The following is a 15,487-nucleotide window of genomic DNA, read 5'->3' on the forward strand; positions in this document are numbered from 1 at the left end:
TTTGGTATGAGTCCTGGAGCTACTTCAGCCTCTAGTTCCTTTTCCAGATTCCTTTCAGGGATCTTGGGATCGTGCCTAGTGTTCCTATGATTATGGGTACAATTTCCACTAGCATATCCCATATCCTTCTTATTACTATTTTCAGATCTTGATACTTATCCATTTTTTCCCTTTCTTTCTCTTCAACTCTGGTGTCCCATGGTATATGGACATCAATGAGTGATACTTTCTTCTTGATTTTGTCAATCAACGTCACGTCTGGGTCTGTTTGCACGGTAATCACCCATATCCTGTTCTGAATACCATAGTCCCAGAAGGATCTTTGCTTGATCGTTTTCTATCACTCCTTCAGGTTGGTGTTCATACCACTTATTACTGCAAGGTAGCTGGTGTTTCTTGCACAGGCTCCAGTGGAGGGCCTTTGCTACTGAATCATGCCTCTTTTTGTACTGGTTCTGTGCAAGTGCCGGGCATTCGCTTGCTATGTGGTTTATGGTTTCATTTTTCGTATTGCACTTCCTACATATGGGAGAGATGTTATTTCCATCTATCGTTCTTTGGACATATCTGGTTCTTAGGGCCTGATCTTGTGGCCGCTGTTAATTCATTCCTTTGTCAGTTTCCTGTTCTTGAGCTCTCCCTCAGTAGCCATTGTCACGTGTCATCGCTGGCTAGTTCTTTAGTCTGTCTCATGTATTGTCCGTGCGTTGGTTTGTTATGCCATTCCTCTGTTCTGCTTGTCTTTCTCCTGTCTCTGTATATTTCTAGGTCTTCGTCTAATTTTATCAGTCCTTCTTCCCATGCACTCTTGAGCCACTCGTCTTCACTGGTCTTCATATGTTGCCCCATTGCTCTGTTCTCAATGTTGACGCAGTCCTCTATGCTTAGTAGCCCCCTCCCTCCTTCCTTTCGTGTTATGTATAGTCTGTCCGTATTTGCTCTTGGGTGTAGTCCTTTGTGTATTGCCATATGTTTCCTCGTTTTCTGGTCTATGCTGCGAAGTTCTGGTTAAGCAACATTGGGGCTGGTCAGTCGTTGGATGGGTGACCGGTCTCCTCGTCGTTGATTCCTTGGGAAAGGATCTTTACCATAATTTCCTCAGTCTACTCAGCTGTAAATGAGTATCTATCCCTGATGGGGTAGGGTCCAGCTATGGGTTAAATAGCAAAACTCTGCAACGATGGAAAGAAATGAAGGATTAAACGACAACGACGTAAATGGAACCTCTGGCAACAGAGGAGCTTCGTCCGGCAACCAGGTATTCAGCCCAATTGTAGGGGAAGACGGTCAGGTACTTGGAGGTCGTCATCCAGCAACTGACCACCACAACAACATTAACCAACAACCAGAGACTGGAGCTACAGAATTATTTTTTTTTTTTTTTTTTTTTTTTTTATTATTTTTTTTTTTTTTTTTTTTTTTGCTCCTATCACAGTCCTCCAATTCGACTGGGTGGTATTTATAGTGTGGGGTTCCGGGTTGCATCCTGCCTCCTTAGGAGTCCATCACTTTTCTTACTATGTGTGCCGTTTCTAGGATCACACTCTTCTGCATGAGTCCTGGAGCTACTTCAGCCTCTAGTTTTTCTAGATTCCTTTTCAGGGATCTTGGGATCGTGCCTAGTGCTCCTATGATTATGGGTACGATTTCCACTGGCATATCCCATATCCTTCTTATTTATATATTATTATTTTATTTTTTAAATTATTATTATAATTATTATACTTTATTTAATTAATTAATTATTTTATTATTATTAATTATACCTTATTATTATTTAATTAATTATTATGATTATTATTATTATATTATTATTATTCATTAGACATGAAGGATACCCTTTCATGTGGAACAAGGAGAAGTTACAGAAAATAAAAGGAAATTAAAACAGAAGAGATCAGTTATTTGAAAAAAAAAATTAATTAACAAATTAATAAATATATTGAAAAAGATTAATTAACAAATTAACTAATATATTGATAAAAAAATGTACATTTTTAAAATGCAAGCGAAAAAACAGTTATGTAAGTTACGATGAAGTCTAGAAAATACAGTATATAAAATAACTTGCTCAGACTTTTTAGACAAATGCAGCCAAAAAAAAAAAAAAAGAATAGACAGAAACTTGTAATCTTTACCTTTTTACTCTGCATCTGTTTATGTACTCCAGAGTAAATATTTTCACTGTCTGGGAAAATCGACTCTCTCTCTCTCTCTCTCTCTCTCTCTCTCTCTCTCTCTCTATCTCTCTCTCTCATCATGACAGAAAGGAAATTTTAGCAATTCCTCTCTCTCTCTCAAATCCTACAGAAGGGAAATCTTAATTTGCAATCTCTCTCTCTCTCTCTCTCTCTCTCTCTCTCTCTCTCTCTCTCTCTCTCTCAAATCACTGACAGAAGGAAATCTTATTAATTTGTGTCGTGGTTTATCTCTCTCTCTCTCTCTCTCGCTGAAATTACTGACAGAAGGAAATCTTATTAATTTGTGTCGTGGTTTATCTCTCTCTCTCTCTCTCTCTCGCTGAAATCACTGACAGAATGAAATCTTATTAATTTGTGTCGTGGTTTATCTCTCTCTCTCTCTCTCTCTCTCTCTCTCTCTCTCTCTCTTCTCTCAGAGTATCATAAACAATAATTGTTTTGGTCGAAGTAAATATTAACCTTGAATACATTATAAGTAACCACAATCGCCTCCTTTTCCCTGTGGGAAGAACCGAAGATATATTGGATAAACTGGTAGCCAATTAAACCTCGGAATAGATTGGCCGAATGCGTCAAGAGTTCTCTCCGGCCTGGTAATTGGCCCGGTCAGATGGGTGGCACACGTGACCTCTGACCCGCCATGCCTTAAGAGGTCACAGGCACTTGCGTGTTCGTTTGGCCACGCAGATAAATAAGTGTGTGTATGGTCGTCGGGTAATGGATGGCGAGGCGGTGTTGGTGGTGGGGGCGGGGTTATGAATCGGGGAAGAAGCACAAGAAACTTTATTGGTCATTAAATGTTTAATGCTGCAGTTTAAAGAAGGGGGGGTATTCTAGTCGGGTCTTGCGTTTGGAGGTTAGCTTCATATTAGTCTTTACCGTCTTTATCCGTCTAGTTCTTCTCCCTTTTCGTTTGGAGGTTAGCGGTAATCCATCTCTATTCATCTTTCCTTCAAGTTCTCCCTTTTTCTATGAAGGTTAGTTTTTATCTATCTTTATACTTCTTTATTTAGTTTTCCTTTAAATTCTCCCTTTTTGTTTGTAGTTTCGCTTTCACCCGTCTTTATTTATCTTTGTTTACTTTCCTTCTAATTCCCCCTTGCGTTTGGAGGTTAGCTTTTACCCATCTTTATTCATGTTCCCTTCTAGTTCTCCTTTTTCGTTTTGAGGTTACCTTGTTAGCCATCTTCATTCATCTTTATTTACCCTTTCTTCCGGTTCCCCTTTTCCCTCGCAGTATTTCCTTTTACATTATACCTAACATTTAATATTTCCCAACAAAATTAAATCGTATATGTATGGTAAAGAAAACGGGAAGTCTGCAATAGTTAGATCTCTTACTAATGTTAACGACAGAGTTGCATGTTCATGCGGAGTTCATCATCTTATTACATGATCCTTTATCAGTCTCGCTAGGGCAAGTCGGCGGATTTATCACGCATACGTAATGAGAGTAAATAGAGATTGTGATTTGCTATTATACTTCAGGAAAGGGTCACGATGAATAATATTATTATACTGTAGGGCTGCTTTATATCAAAACAATCTGGTCACTAGATTGATTGATTTAGTCGCGTCTGGTGATTGGTTTTTTGGTGGGGTTGCCAGGACGGTTTTAATTTGTTGTCAGTTTAAAGAACGTAGCATTGATGAGGTCGTCCAGTGATCTGATTGTCAGTTCGGTTCCTCTTTTATACATTTTTTTAATAGGAAGTAAGATCAATTATATGTAAGTATAGAATATACTATATATATATATATAATATATCTATATTAGTATATCTATATATATATATATATATATACATATAGTATTACATTATATATATATATATATATATAGATATATATATAGATATATATGATATAATACATATATATACATATATATAATATATATATATATATATATATATATACATATATATATATATATATATTAGTATATATATATATATATGTATATATATATATATATATATATATATATATATATATATATATATATATATATATATATATATATATTATATACATATGTTTGTATATATTTATATCATATTATCAGGTATATATATATATATATATATTATTATATATATATATCATATATATATATATATATATATATATATATATATATATATATATATATATATATATTATATATATATATATATATATATATTGAAACTGCGAGTACAGGGCAATATTCTAAAGGAAATAGCACTAACAAAAACAAAAGAAAGCTCGATAGACGAAACAGGGATGAAAAAATGAGATGTGCAAGACTGAAGGAAGCTAGAAATAAAAAAAAATGAAGAAATTAATAAAAACAATTAGACTATTCTTGACTTCGTTTGCAGTTGGGAATTCCCGAACGACGTCTTTCAGATTGTCAAGAAAAATCCCAAGTGACATGACGTGAAAGTTTAATGAGGTAATATTTTTATATTTTTACTGTGATATAATTTTTTTTTTCACTGTGATTTTATTCATTCTTTATAAAAATTAATATTTGACAAACACTGTCTTTTAATTTTTCACGGAATGCGAGTAAAGAGTTTTTAAGAAAAATTGCAACGAATATACTTAAGGAACTTGCCAATTTTTTTCTCCATAAAAAAAATCATTTGACAGAAAAACGCTCATAAAAAAGGAAGGAAAACGAGATACACATTCTTCAAAACCTAAAAAAAAAAAAATCCAAGCAGCCGTTTGGCCACAACCTTTCCTTGTTTCCTTTAAGATTTTTGAAAAACGGGTGATCAATTCTAGCCAACGCCTCTCACCTCTCGAATATTTTCTCGCAGGCCTTGACCCAAAATATCCCCGAGGGAGACTCATTCATAATGCTTTAATTCTAAGGCGAAATCCGAGTGTAATCTGATATACAGATTCGACCTTCGCGAATTCCCTCCCTCGCGAGTGTACGCCGTGACGTCACGGGCTGGATTATCTTTTCTCCGTTGTATATGTAATCCTTGTATCAACGGATCATTTATTCCTCCCTCCATATTCTTTTGCCTTTTTTTTCTAATTCCCCTCTCGTGCAATTTATTGCGAAGAGCGGGCGTTTGAATATCTGGAGATCGAGTTTGCGATATACATAAGTAGTTGAATATTGGTTTTGCCTGAATTCTCGTGAAATGATTATATAATTTTGCTCTACCAGGATATTAATTCTCTAAAGGTGGCTGTGTGTGTAACCTCATTAGCTTTAAAATGTATGCAATAAGAAGTGACAATTAAAGCATTCGATACCTGGTTATCGAGGCGCGTAGGCGTCGTTGGAGATGGGTGGATAATTCGTCCTCGCATACTGATATGAACCTTGATATTCCCGTGTAAAATAAACAAAAGCCAAAGAAAAGAGGAGGAAATGGGTTTCGGATATAATATGCAGACACCGCCTATGAGGAGGAGAGCCTGTAATCTGAGAATGGTTTGTTTTCTCTTCTTCTTCCAGCATCTTCCAGCTCCCCCTTCCAGCATCTTCCAGTCCCACTTCCAGCATTTTCAGTTTTCCCACGTTCCAGCATCTTCCAGCATCTTCCAGCCCAGCTCCCCTCCCAGCATCTTCCAGCCCAGTCCCCATCCAGCATCTTCCAGTCCAGCCCCCCTTCCAGCATCTTCCAACCCAGCCCCCTTCCAGCATCTTCCAGCCTCCCCCTTCCATCATCTTCCAGGCCAGCCCCCATTCCTGCCAGAATTCTTCCAGCCCAAGGCCCCCTTCCAGCATTTCCTTCCAGGCCTCCCCTTTCCGTTCCAGCCATCATTCCAGCCACAGCCCTTCCCCTTCCAGCATCTTCCAGCCCAGCCCCACTTCCAGCATCTTCCAGCCCAGTCCCCCTTCCAGCATCTTCCAGCTCAGCCCCCTTCCAAGCCATCCTTCCAGCCCACTCCCCCTTACCAGCCCCATCCCCTTCCAGCCAATCCCCCTTCCAGCATCTTCAAGCCCAGCCCCCACTTCCCAGGTAATCTTCCAGCCCAAGGACCCCCCCCCTTCCAGGTAATTCCTTCCAGCCCAGCCCCCCCTTCAAGGCCATCCCGTACCCCCCCCCCCCCTAGTCCAGAACCCCCCTTCCAGCCCATCCTCCAAGCCCAGCCCCCCTTCCAGACTTTCCCGCTCAGCCCCCCCACCCCCATTCCAAGCATCCTTCCAGCCCAGCCCCACTTTCCGCATCCGGCCCATCTTCCAGCCCACCTTCCGCCCCATTCTTCCAGCCCCTTCCCCCGCATCTTAACATCCTTCCAGCCCAGCCCCATTCGCATCTTCCAGGCCCCCCCCCCAACCTTCCAAGGCCCCCCCATCTTTCCAGCCCCCTTCCGGCATCTTCCATCCCCCCTTCCGGCATCTTCCAGCCTCTCCCGTCCAGCATCTTCCAGCTCCCTTCCAGCATCTTCCAGCCCAGCCCCCCTTAAAGCATCTTCCAGCCCAGCCCCTCTTCCAGCATCTTCCTGGCCCCCTTCCAGCGTCTTCCAGTCCCCCTTCCAGCATCTTCCAACCAGCCAGCTAGCCAGCCGTTTTTTGGTCGCTTGCTTGCTTGCTTTGTGCCCGAGATCTGCTCTCAAGCAAGCAAACAAGCAAGCAAGCGCTGGTGATCATTGAATCCCTCAGATAAAAGGTGCTGACTACTTCTGATTGGCGGTTTGAATGTGCTTCGCTCTCCGGCCGATGGCGAGATTAGCCAGACTTATGGCAGAGGTCCCGGCGCGAGATATGCCGGGAATAACACACACGAGAGAGAGAGAGAGAGAGAGAGAGAGAGAGAGAGAGAGAGAGACTTTGAAAGCACACAAGCATTTGAAAAAGGGCCTCATTTGCTGATTAGCGAGTCCCTGGTTACAAGCGCCTTTGCTTGCTGGGCCGGCCGATGTAATCGAGAAACGACGTAAATATCGAAGCTTTACGTTCGATCGTAGGGGTAATTACGCCATTCTCGCGGCTACGGCCTCGGCCCGATAATGTTCATTACGAACAAACCGCAACACCTCTAATCACCTAATGGTTAACTAATGCCTCTGCATAAATGGTATTGCGTCGGAGGAATTCGGCATTTCTCTGTGAAAAGCGAGAGAGAAAAATAGAGAGAGAGAGAGTGATGCCGTTTACGGAGGGAATATCTCTCCGGAAAATCGAAAAATGGCGCGAAGTCAAGTGATTACTGGCGTACACAAGACAATACGTTTCACACGGGCTGGAATTAATGCGCCGGAGACGGTGTTTAGCTGGACCGTTCCAGGCGGTGATACCTCAGCCTGGGAGTCGTAAAAATAAATCGAATGTTATGGACGTGGCCCCGAACACCTTCTACTTGACCCCTTTTAACTCGTTGTTTTTCCCACTCGGCCGTATTTTTGTCAGCATTTGCGTAATTTCGCTGCATAAATCGACTTACTTTGGACCCGGGGAAAACGGGAGAGAGAGAGAGAGAGAGATTATTCTAGTGAGAAATATAGGCAACAATATTTTTTTATATTGAACCCCACTCAATGAGTTGAGAGAGAGAGAGAGAGAGAGAGAGAGAGAGAGAGAGAGAGAGAGAGAGAGAGAGAGAAGAATATTATTCTAGTGAGAAATATAGACAAACAGTATTCTTTTATATTGAACCCCACTCAATGAGTTGAGAGAGAGAGAGAGAGAGAGAGAGAGAGAGAGAGAGAGAGAGAGAGAGAGAATATTATTCTAGTGAGAAATATAGACAACAGTATTCTTTTTATATTGAACCCCACTCAATGAGTTGAGAGAGAGAGAGAGAGAGAGAGAGAGAGAGAGAGAGAGAGAGAATATTATTCTAGTGAGAAATAGACAACAGTATTCTTTTATATTGAACCCCACTCAATGAGTTGAGAGAGAGAGAGAGAGAGAGAGAGAGAGAGAGAGAGAATATTATTCTAGTGAGAAATATAGACAACAGTATTCTTTTTATATTGAACCCCACTCAATGAGTTGAGAGAGAGAGAGAGAGAGAGAGAGAGAGAGAGAGAGAGAGAGATTATTCTAGTGAGAAATATAGACAACAGTATTCTTTTTATATTGAACCCCACTCAATGAGTTGAGAGAGAGAGAGAGAGAGAGAGAGAGAGAGAGAGAGAGAGAGAGAGAGAGAGAGAGAGAGAGAGAATATTATTCTAGTGAGAAATATAGACAACAGTATTCTTTTTATACTGAACCCCACTCAATGAGTTGAGAGAGAGAGAGAGAGAGAGAGAGAGAGCCGAGAGAGAGAGAGAGAGATTATTCTAGATGATATAAGCAACAATATTTTTTCATATTGAACCTCACTGATGATGAGAGAGAGAGAGAAGAGAGAGGGGGGGGGAGATAGAGAGAGAGAGAGAATATTAACTAGTGAAAATATAGACAACAATATTCTTTTATATTGAACCCCACTCAATGAGTTGAGAGAGAGATTAGAGAGAGAGAGAGAGAGAGAGAGAGAGAGAGAGAGAGAGAGAGAAATATAGACGACAATATTTTTTTATACTGAACCCCACTGAATGAGTTGAGAGAGAGAGAGAGAGACCTTACCTTACAGACCTTACATCTTGTTCGGGTTGCCCCAGGTCCCTCAGTGTGAGGCACCTCTAATGTCTACCAGAGAGTTGCTAGTACATCTTCCGGTATATTTTGCATCTTCCAATCTTGGATGGTCTGGGATGCTGTTTAGATATTTGTCGAGCTTATTCTTAAACACATCTACGCTCACTCCTGATATATTCCTCAGATGAGCTGGCAACGCATTGAATAGACGCTGCATTATCGATGCTGGTGCGTAATGGATTAATGTCCTGTGTGCTTTCCTTATTTTTCCTGGTATCGTTTTGGGCACTATTAATCTACCTCTGCTTGCTCTTTCTGATATTTTTAGTTCCATGATGTTTTCTGCTATTCCTTCTATCTGTTTCCATGCCTGAATTATCATGTAGCGTTCTCTTCTCCTTTCTAGACTATATAATTTTAAGGATTGTAGTCTTTCCCAGTAGTCAAGGTCCTTAACTTCTTCTATTCTACCTGTAAAGGACCTTTGTACACTCATCTATTTGTGCAATATCCTTTTGATAGTGTGGGTACCATATCATATTGCAATATTCAAGTGGACTACGAACATATGTTTTTATAAAGCATAATCATGTGTTCAGCTTTTCTTGTTTTTGAAGTGCCGTAACAACATTCCCATTTTTTTGCTTTACATTTTGCCAATAGAATTGCTATTTGATCATTGCATAACATGTTCCTATTCATCATCACACCAAGGTCTTTAACTGCTTCCTTATTTGTGATTGTCTCATTATTAGGTCCCCTATATGCATATAGCTTTCCTTCTCTGTCTCCATAATTTATTGATTCAAATTTATCAGAGTTAAATACCATCCTATTTATCTCTGCCCAATCATATACTTTGTTAAGGTCTCTTTGTAGAGCGTTCCTATCTTCATCACAAGTAATTTTTCTACTTTTTTCTTGTGTCATCAGCGAAAAATAATCAATACGAATCCTTAACATTACTGTCTATTGTCTTCAATCATAATAACAAACAGTATTGCAGCTAACACCGCACCTTGTGGCACACCGGATATTACCTTGGTTTCATCCGATTTCTCATCGTTTGCAATAACTATCTGTTTCTGTTGTGTAAAAATTCTTTTAACCATCTTCCTACTTTATCCACGATATTGTTTTTCTAAGTTTTCTTCGCTAATATATTATGGTCTACCTTGTCAAAAGCTTTTGCAAAGTCTAGATAAACCACATGTTTCATTTCCACTTTTCATATTTTTGAATATGTTCTCACGGTGGACTAACAGTTGGGTTTGTGACTTTTTCCGGGTACGAAACCATGTTGTCCCATATTAAACAAATTATTTTTTATTAATGTTTTCATAATATTTTTCTTCATTACCCTTTATCATACACTTTCATAATATGTGATGTTAGACTCACAGGCCTATAATTACTTGCCTCTAGTCTTGATCCACTTTTGAAAGTAGGGGTAATATATGCTAATTTGTGCTCATCATAAATCTTGCCTGTATCTACACTTTGTCTTAATAATATTGCAAGTGGCTTTGCGATAGAATGAACTACTTTCTTTAACAAAATAGCAGGAACTCCATCAGGCCCTGCTGCAGCTGCATTTTTAATTTCATTAATAGCCTGCACAATATCAGCTTCATTAATATCTATGTCAGCTAAATATTCACTATTTTCGCCCTCCCTTCTATATCATTATCTTCATTATCTATTCTAGGGTGAATTCGCTCTTATATCGTTCTGCCAATATAAGAGAGAGAGAGAGAGAGAGAGAGAGAGAGAGAGAGGAGAGAGAGAGAGAGAATATTATTCTAGTGAGAAATATAGACGACAATATTTTTTTATATTGAACCCAACTGAATGAGTTGAGAGAGAGAGAGAGAAATATAGACGACAATATTTTTTTATACTGAACCCCACTGAGAGACAGACAGACAGACAGACAGACAGACAGACAGACAAACAGATGTTATTCTATTGAGAAAATATAGACGACAATATTTTTTATATTGCCCCCCAACCCACTGAATGAGGTGGAGAGAGAGAGAGAGAGGAGAGAGAGAGAGAGGAGAGAGAGAGAGAGCGAGAGAGGAGAGAGAGAGCGAATATTATTTCTATGAGAAATATTGACGACAATATTTTTTTATATTGAACCCCACTGAATGTGTTGAGAGAGAGAGGAAGAGAGAACCTAGAGAGAGAGAGAGACTGAGAGAGAGAGAGAGAGAGAGAAAGAGAGAGAGACCTTACCTTACAGCCACCTTACATCTTGTTCGCCTTGCCCCAGGTTCCCTTGACCCTCAGTGTGAGGCACCTCTAATGTCTACCAGAGAGTTTGCTAGTACATCTTCCGGTATATTTTGCATCTTCCAATCTTGGATGGTCTGGGATGCAGTTTAGATATTTGTCGAGCTTATTCTTAAACACATCTACGCTCACTCCTGATATATTCCTCAGATGATGGCAACGCATTGAATAGACGCTGCATTATCGATGCTGGTGCGTAGTGGATTAATGTCCTGTGTGCTTTCCTTATTTTTCCTGGTATCGTTTTGGGCACTATTAATCTACCTCTGCTTGCTCTTTCTGATATTTTTAGTTCCATGATATTTTCTGCTATTCCTTCTATCTGTTTCCATGCCTGAATTATCATGTATCGTTCTCTTTCCTTTCTAGACTATATAATTTTAAGAATTGTAGTTCTTTCCCAGTAGTCTAGGTCCTTAACTTCTTCTATTCTAGCTGTAAAGGACCTTTGTACACTCTCTATTTGTGCAATATCCTTTTGATAGTGTGGGTACCATATCATATTGCAATATTCAAGTGGAACTACGAACATATGTTTATAAAGCATAATCATGTGTTCAGCTTTTTCTTGTTTGAAGTGCCGTAACAACATTCCCATTTTTGCTTTACATTTTGCCAACAGAGTTGCTATTTGATCATTGCATAACATGTTCCTATTCATCATCACACCAAGGTCTTTAACTGCTTCCTTATTTGTGATGGGTCCTCATTATTAGGTCCCTTATATGCATACGCTTTTCTTTCTCTGTCTCCATAATTTATTGATTCAAATTTATCAGAGTTAAATACCATCCTATTTACCTCTGCCCAATCATATACTACTTTGTTAAGGTCTCTTTGTAGAGCGTTCCTATCTTCATCACAAGTAATTTCTCTACTTATTCTTGTGTCATCTGCGAAACTACTCACTACCGAATCCTTCAACTTATTATTGTCTATGTCTTCAATCATAATAACAAACAGTATTGCAGCTAACACCGTACCTTGCGGCCACCGGATATTACCTTGACTTCCATCCGATTTCTCGTCGTTTGCAATAAACTATCTGTTTTCTGTTGTGTAAAAATTCTTTTAACCATCTTCCTACTTTATCCACGATATTGTGTGTTTTCTAATTTTCTTCGCTAATATATTATGGTTCTACTTTATCAAAAGCTTTTGCAAGTCTAAATAAAACCACATCTGTTTCATTTCCGCTTTTTCATATTTTTTAATATGTTCTCACGGTGGACTAACAGTTGGGTTTGTGTACTTTTTCCGGGTACGGAAACCATGTTGTCCTTTATTAAACAAATTATTTTTTATTAAATGTTTCATAATATTTTTCTTCATTACCCTTTCATACACTTTCATAATATGTGATGTTAGACTCACAGGCCTATAATTACTTGCCTCTAGTCTTGATCCACTTTTGAAAAGTAGTAGGGTAATATATGCTAATTTGTGCCTCATCATAAATCTTGCCTGTATCTACACTTTGTCTTAATAATATTGCAAGTGGCTTGCGATAGAATGAACTACTTTCTTTAACAAAATAGCAGGAATTCCATCAGGCCCTGCAGCAGCTCCATTTTTAATTTCATTAATAGCCTGCACAATATCAGCTTCATTAATATCTATGTCAGACTAAATATTCACTATTTTCATCCCTTACTTCTATATCATTATCTTCATTATCTATTCTAGGGGTGAATTCTCTCTATATCGTTCTGCCAGTATGTTGCAAATTTCCTTTTTTTCATTCGTTAATCTCCCTTCAATTCTCAGAGGGCCTATTTCTATTCTTCTTTTATCATCTTCTTCGCATATGAGATAATAGCTTGGGGTTTTGCTTGATATTTTTTTTAATAGGGTTTTTTTCTTCCAAGTCCCGTTTTTCATTTTCTTTTGATTGTATAATCTTTTGTTCTGCATTTTCTATCTTACTTTTTAGTTCTATAACTTTCCATGCATTTTTTTCTTTTGCAAGACCTTTTTTGTTCCACTTTCTGATTTTCTGGAACAAGATCCTTCTGTCTCTTGGTATGCATGAATGATGTTTACTTTTCTTCTTCGGTATATATTTTTCCACTATTTTCTCCAATATTTTATATAATATCTCCGTATTTACCCTTATGTCATCACTTACGAAAATGTTATCCCAATCTTTGTTTAATTCTTCATTAATTTCTGACCATTTTATATTTTTACTGATAGAAGTTGTATTTTCCATATCCTTTCCACTTTTTCATTTCTTGCTTATCTCTATTTTCACTTGCTTTGGAATGAACTGTTAATTCTATGACATTATGGTCTGAAATATTCGCATTATAAACTATTATTTCTTTAACATAATTCATCTCGTTCACAAATACTAGGTCTAAAGTATTTTCCTTTCTTGTTGGCAGGTGATTTATTTGTTGAATGTTGTATTCTAGTAGCATATCTAATAGCTTTTCAAATTGCCTCTTATCTTCTGCACTACTATTACTCTCTTTTTTATATGTATAAGTACAACCACAATCTCCTATTCGTTCTTTCCATTCTACGAAAGGAAAGTTGAAGTCACCAGATAGGAGAATAGTCCAGTCCTTGTGATTTCTACATATATCATCCAATTTTTCAATTATTAAGTCAAACTCTTTAGTATTAGGAGGTCTATATATTACTGTTCATCAATTTTTCAGATTCAAATTCTACCGCTATTAGTTCACATTCTGAGTTACTATATTTCTCATATATTTTTCCTTGTTTTTTGTCTTTCCCATATATTGCGGTTCCCCCTTGATTCTATTTTTTTCTATCTGATCTATAAGTTTGGAACCCTTTTATTTTGATCATCATTCCCAGTCTCTTGGGAATACCAGGTTTCACTTATATTCATTTATATCTATTTTCTTTTCATTTTGGGTTAGTTCTTCTAAGTACTCTATTTTTCTTTTTGGAGTACTCGTAACTAAACCCTGCGCATTCATCACTATGATGGTTTGCGTGTTTTCTCCTTCATTTAATACTGTAGTAATAGGATTTCCCATGTCTCTTTCCTGTTCTGGTATGTTGTTCTTTTTTTTTCATTTCCAGAAATTCTGACATTAAAAATCCAACTTTTCCATAATATTTGATCTTCCTTCATCATAATTATTCATTATTTTGTGTCTGAATCTGCAATTTTTCTCCGTTTCTGCAATATCCTCTTGCATAATAAATACAGTTATTATCTCTGTGTAGAATTTCGGAGCTGATGCTTTGAAATTTTTGCTGACACCTCTGCATATCTCATGGTGGTTTGCTTTTCTCTTTTACCTGATATTCTTGATTTCTCTCTTTATTGTTTCTTTCTTATTTTGGATTTATTACTTGGTTGGTTATTTATTTGATTATGATTCATGGCTACAGGGTGCATATATTTGCATTTTTTGTGTCGAACTTACATCCTTTTCCTTCTTTTAGGTTTTTACATATTTTTGGATGCAGATCTCTGCAATCATCCCATATCCATCTAAGTATGCACATTTACCATATATTTCATAGTTTTGACATATCTTAGGATGTTTGTAGTAACATCTTTCTCCAAATCTGCAATTCCCTCTTTTCAAAAGGTTGCAGATTTTGTCTTTCTTGTCTATTTTTTTCCTCTTTCCCGTCATTGTATAGATCTGGGTAGAGCCTCTTCGGGATTTGCTTTTCTGTTGTCATATCGTAATTTATTTCTTCGTAGGTATGCTGCTGCTTTATTGCCTCATATGTAGTATCAATGAGTATCTCTGCATCCATACTTTTATCTTGTTCTTTGTTTTCCTTATTTTTTCTGTCATTTCATTTTTGTTTACTTTCTTCTTCGTTTTTCCTCTTCTTCTTTTTCTTCTTCTTCTTCCTCTTCCTTCTTCTTCTTCATCCTCAACTATTTGTACATTCAATCTTGATTTAATAACATTGTCTATCCATGATAGACATGTTGAACAAAAAATTCTTGTATCTTTTCTCAAATCTTGTATTACCTCAGCACACTGTGGATGGGTCGGAATGTTGCATGCAGCACATTTTCTGATTAGGTTTTGTGGATTGACTATGCTATACCAAACCTTACACAGTTTGCATGCTTTGGCATTCTTTTTCCTAATGCATCAATTAGGATATTCACAAGATTCACCTTATTCATTTTCTTTGTCGGAATATGTGGTTTATGTATATTTTCTTTATGAGTCTCTTGACCACTTGGATTTTATTTGGAACTTCTCAATTATTTCAAGATGTTTTCATTAGATTTGTTCCAGTTTGAAGGATTATATCCTTCTAATATATCTATGAATGCTTTTGATCTTTTTGGTAGGACTGTTGCTGATTTCATAGATGAGAAATGCCAGTTCCCTCCTGCTACCTCATCGTATTGCGAATCTGCTAGACACGCCAAATTACGCCACCTCTTCCCGCAGTTGGAACTTACTGCCATCGTTCTGATTTA

The 15,487-nt window shown here is 37.8% G+C and overlaps 1 protein-coding gene across 1 annotated transcript in view; it reads left to right on the forward strand.

Moving 5' to 3' along the window:
* LOC135203983 (histone-lysine N-methyltransferase SETD1B-like) overlaps positions 1 to 15,487 on the forward strand; it is a 196,027-nt gene that overhangs the window by 105,837 nt on the left and 74,703 nt on the right. The window contains exon 3 of the mRNA XM_064233907.1: positions 5,671 to 6,178. Coding sequence (XP_064089977.1) covers positions 5,671 to 6,178 — 508 coding nt within the window. The remainder of the gene's footprint in view (positions 1 to 5,670; positions 6,179 to 15,487) is intronic.

Source organism: Macrobrachium nipponense, chromosome 44 (genome assembly GCF_015104395.2).
Source record: "Macrobrachium nipponense isolate FS-2020 chromosome 44, ASM1510439v2, whole genome shotgun sequence".
Classification (NCBI taxonomy): Eukaryota; Metazoa; Arthropoda; class Malacostraca; order Decapoda; family Palaemonidae; genus Macrobrachium; species Macrobrachium nipponense.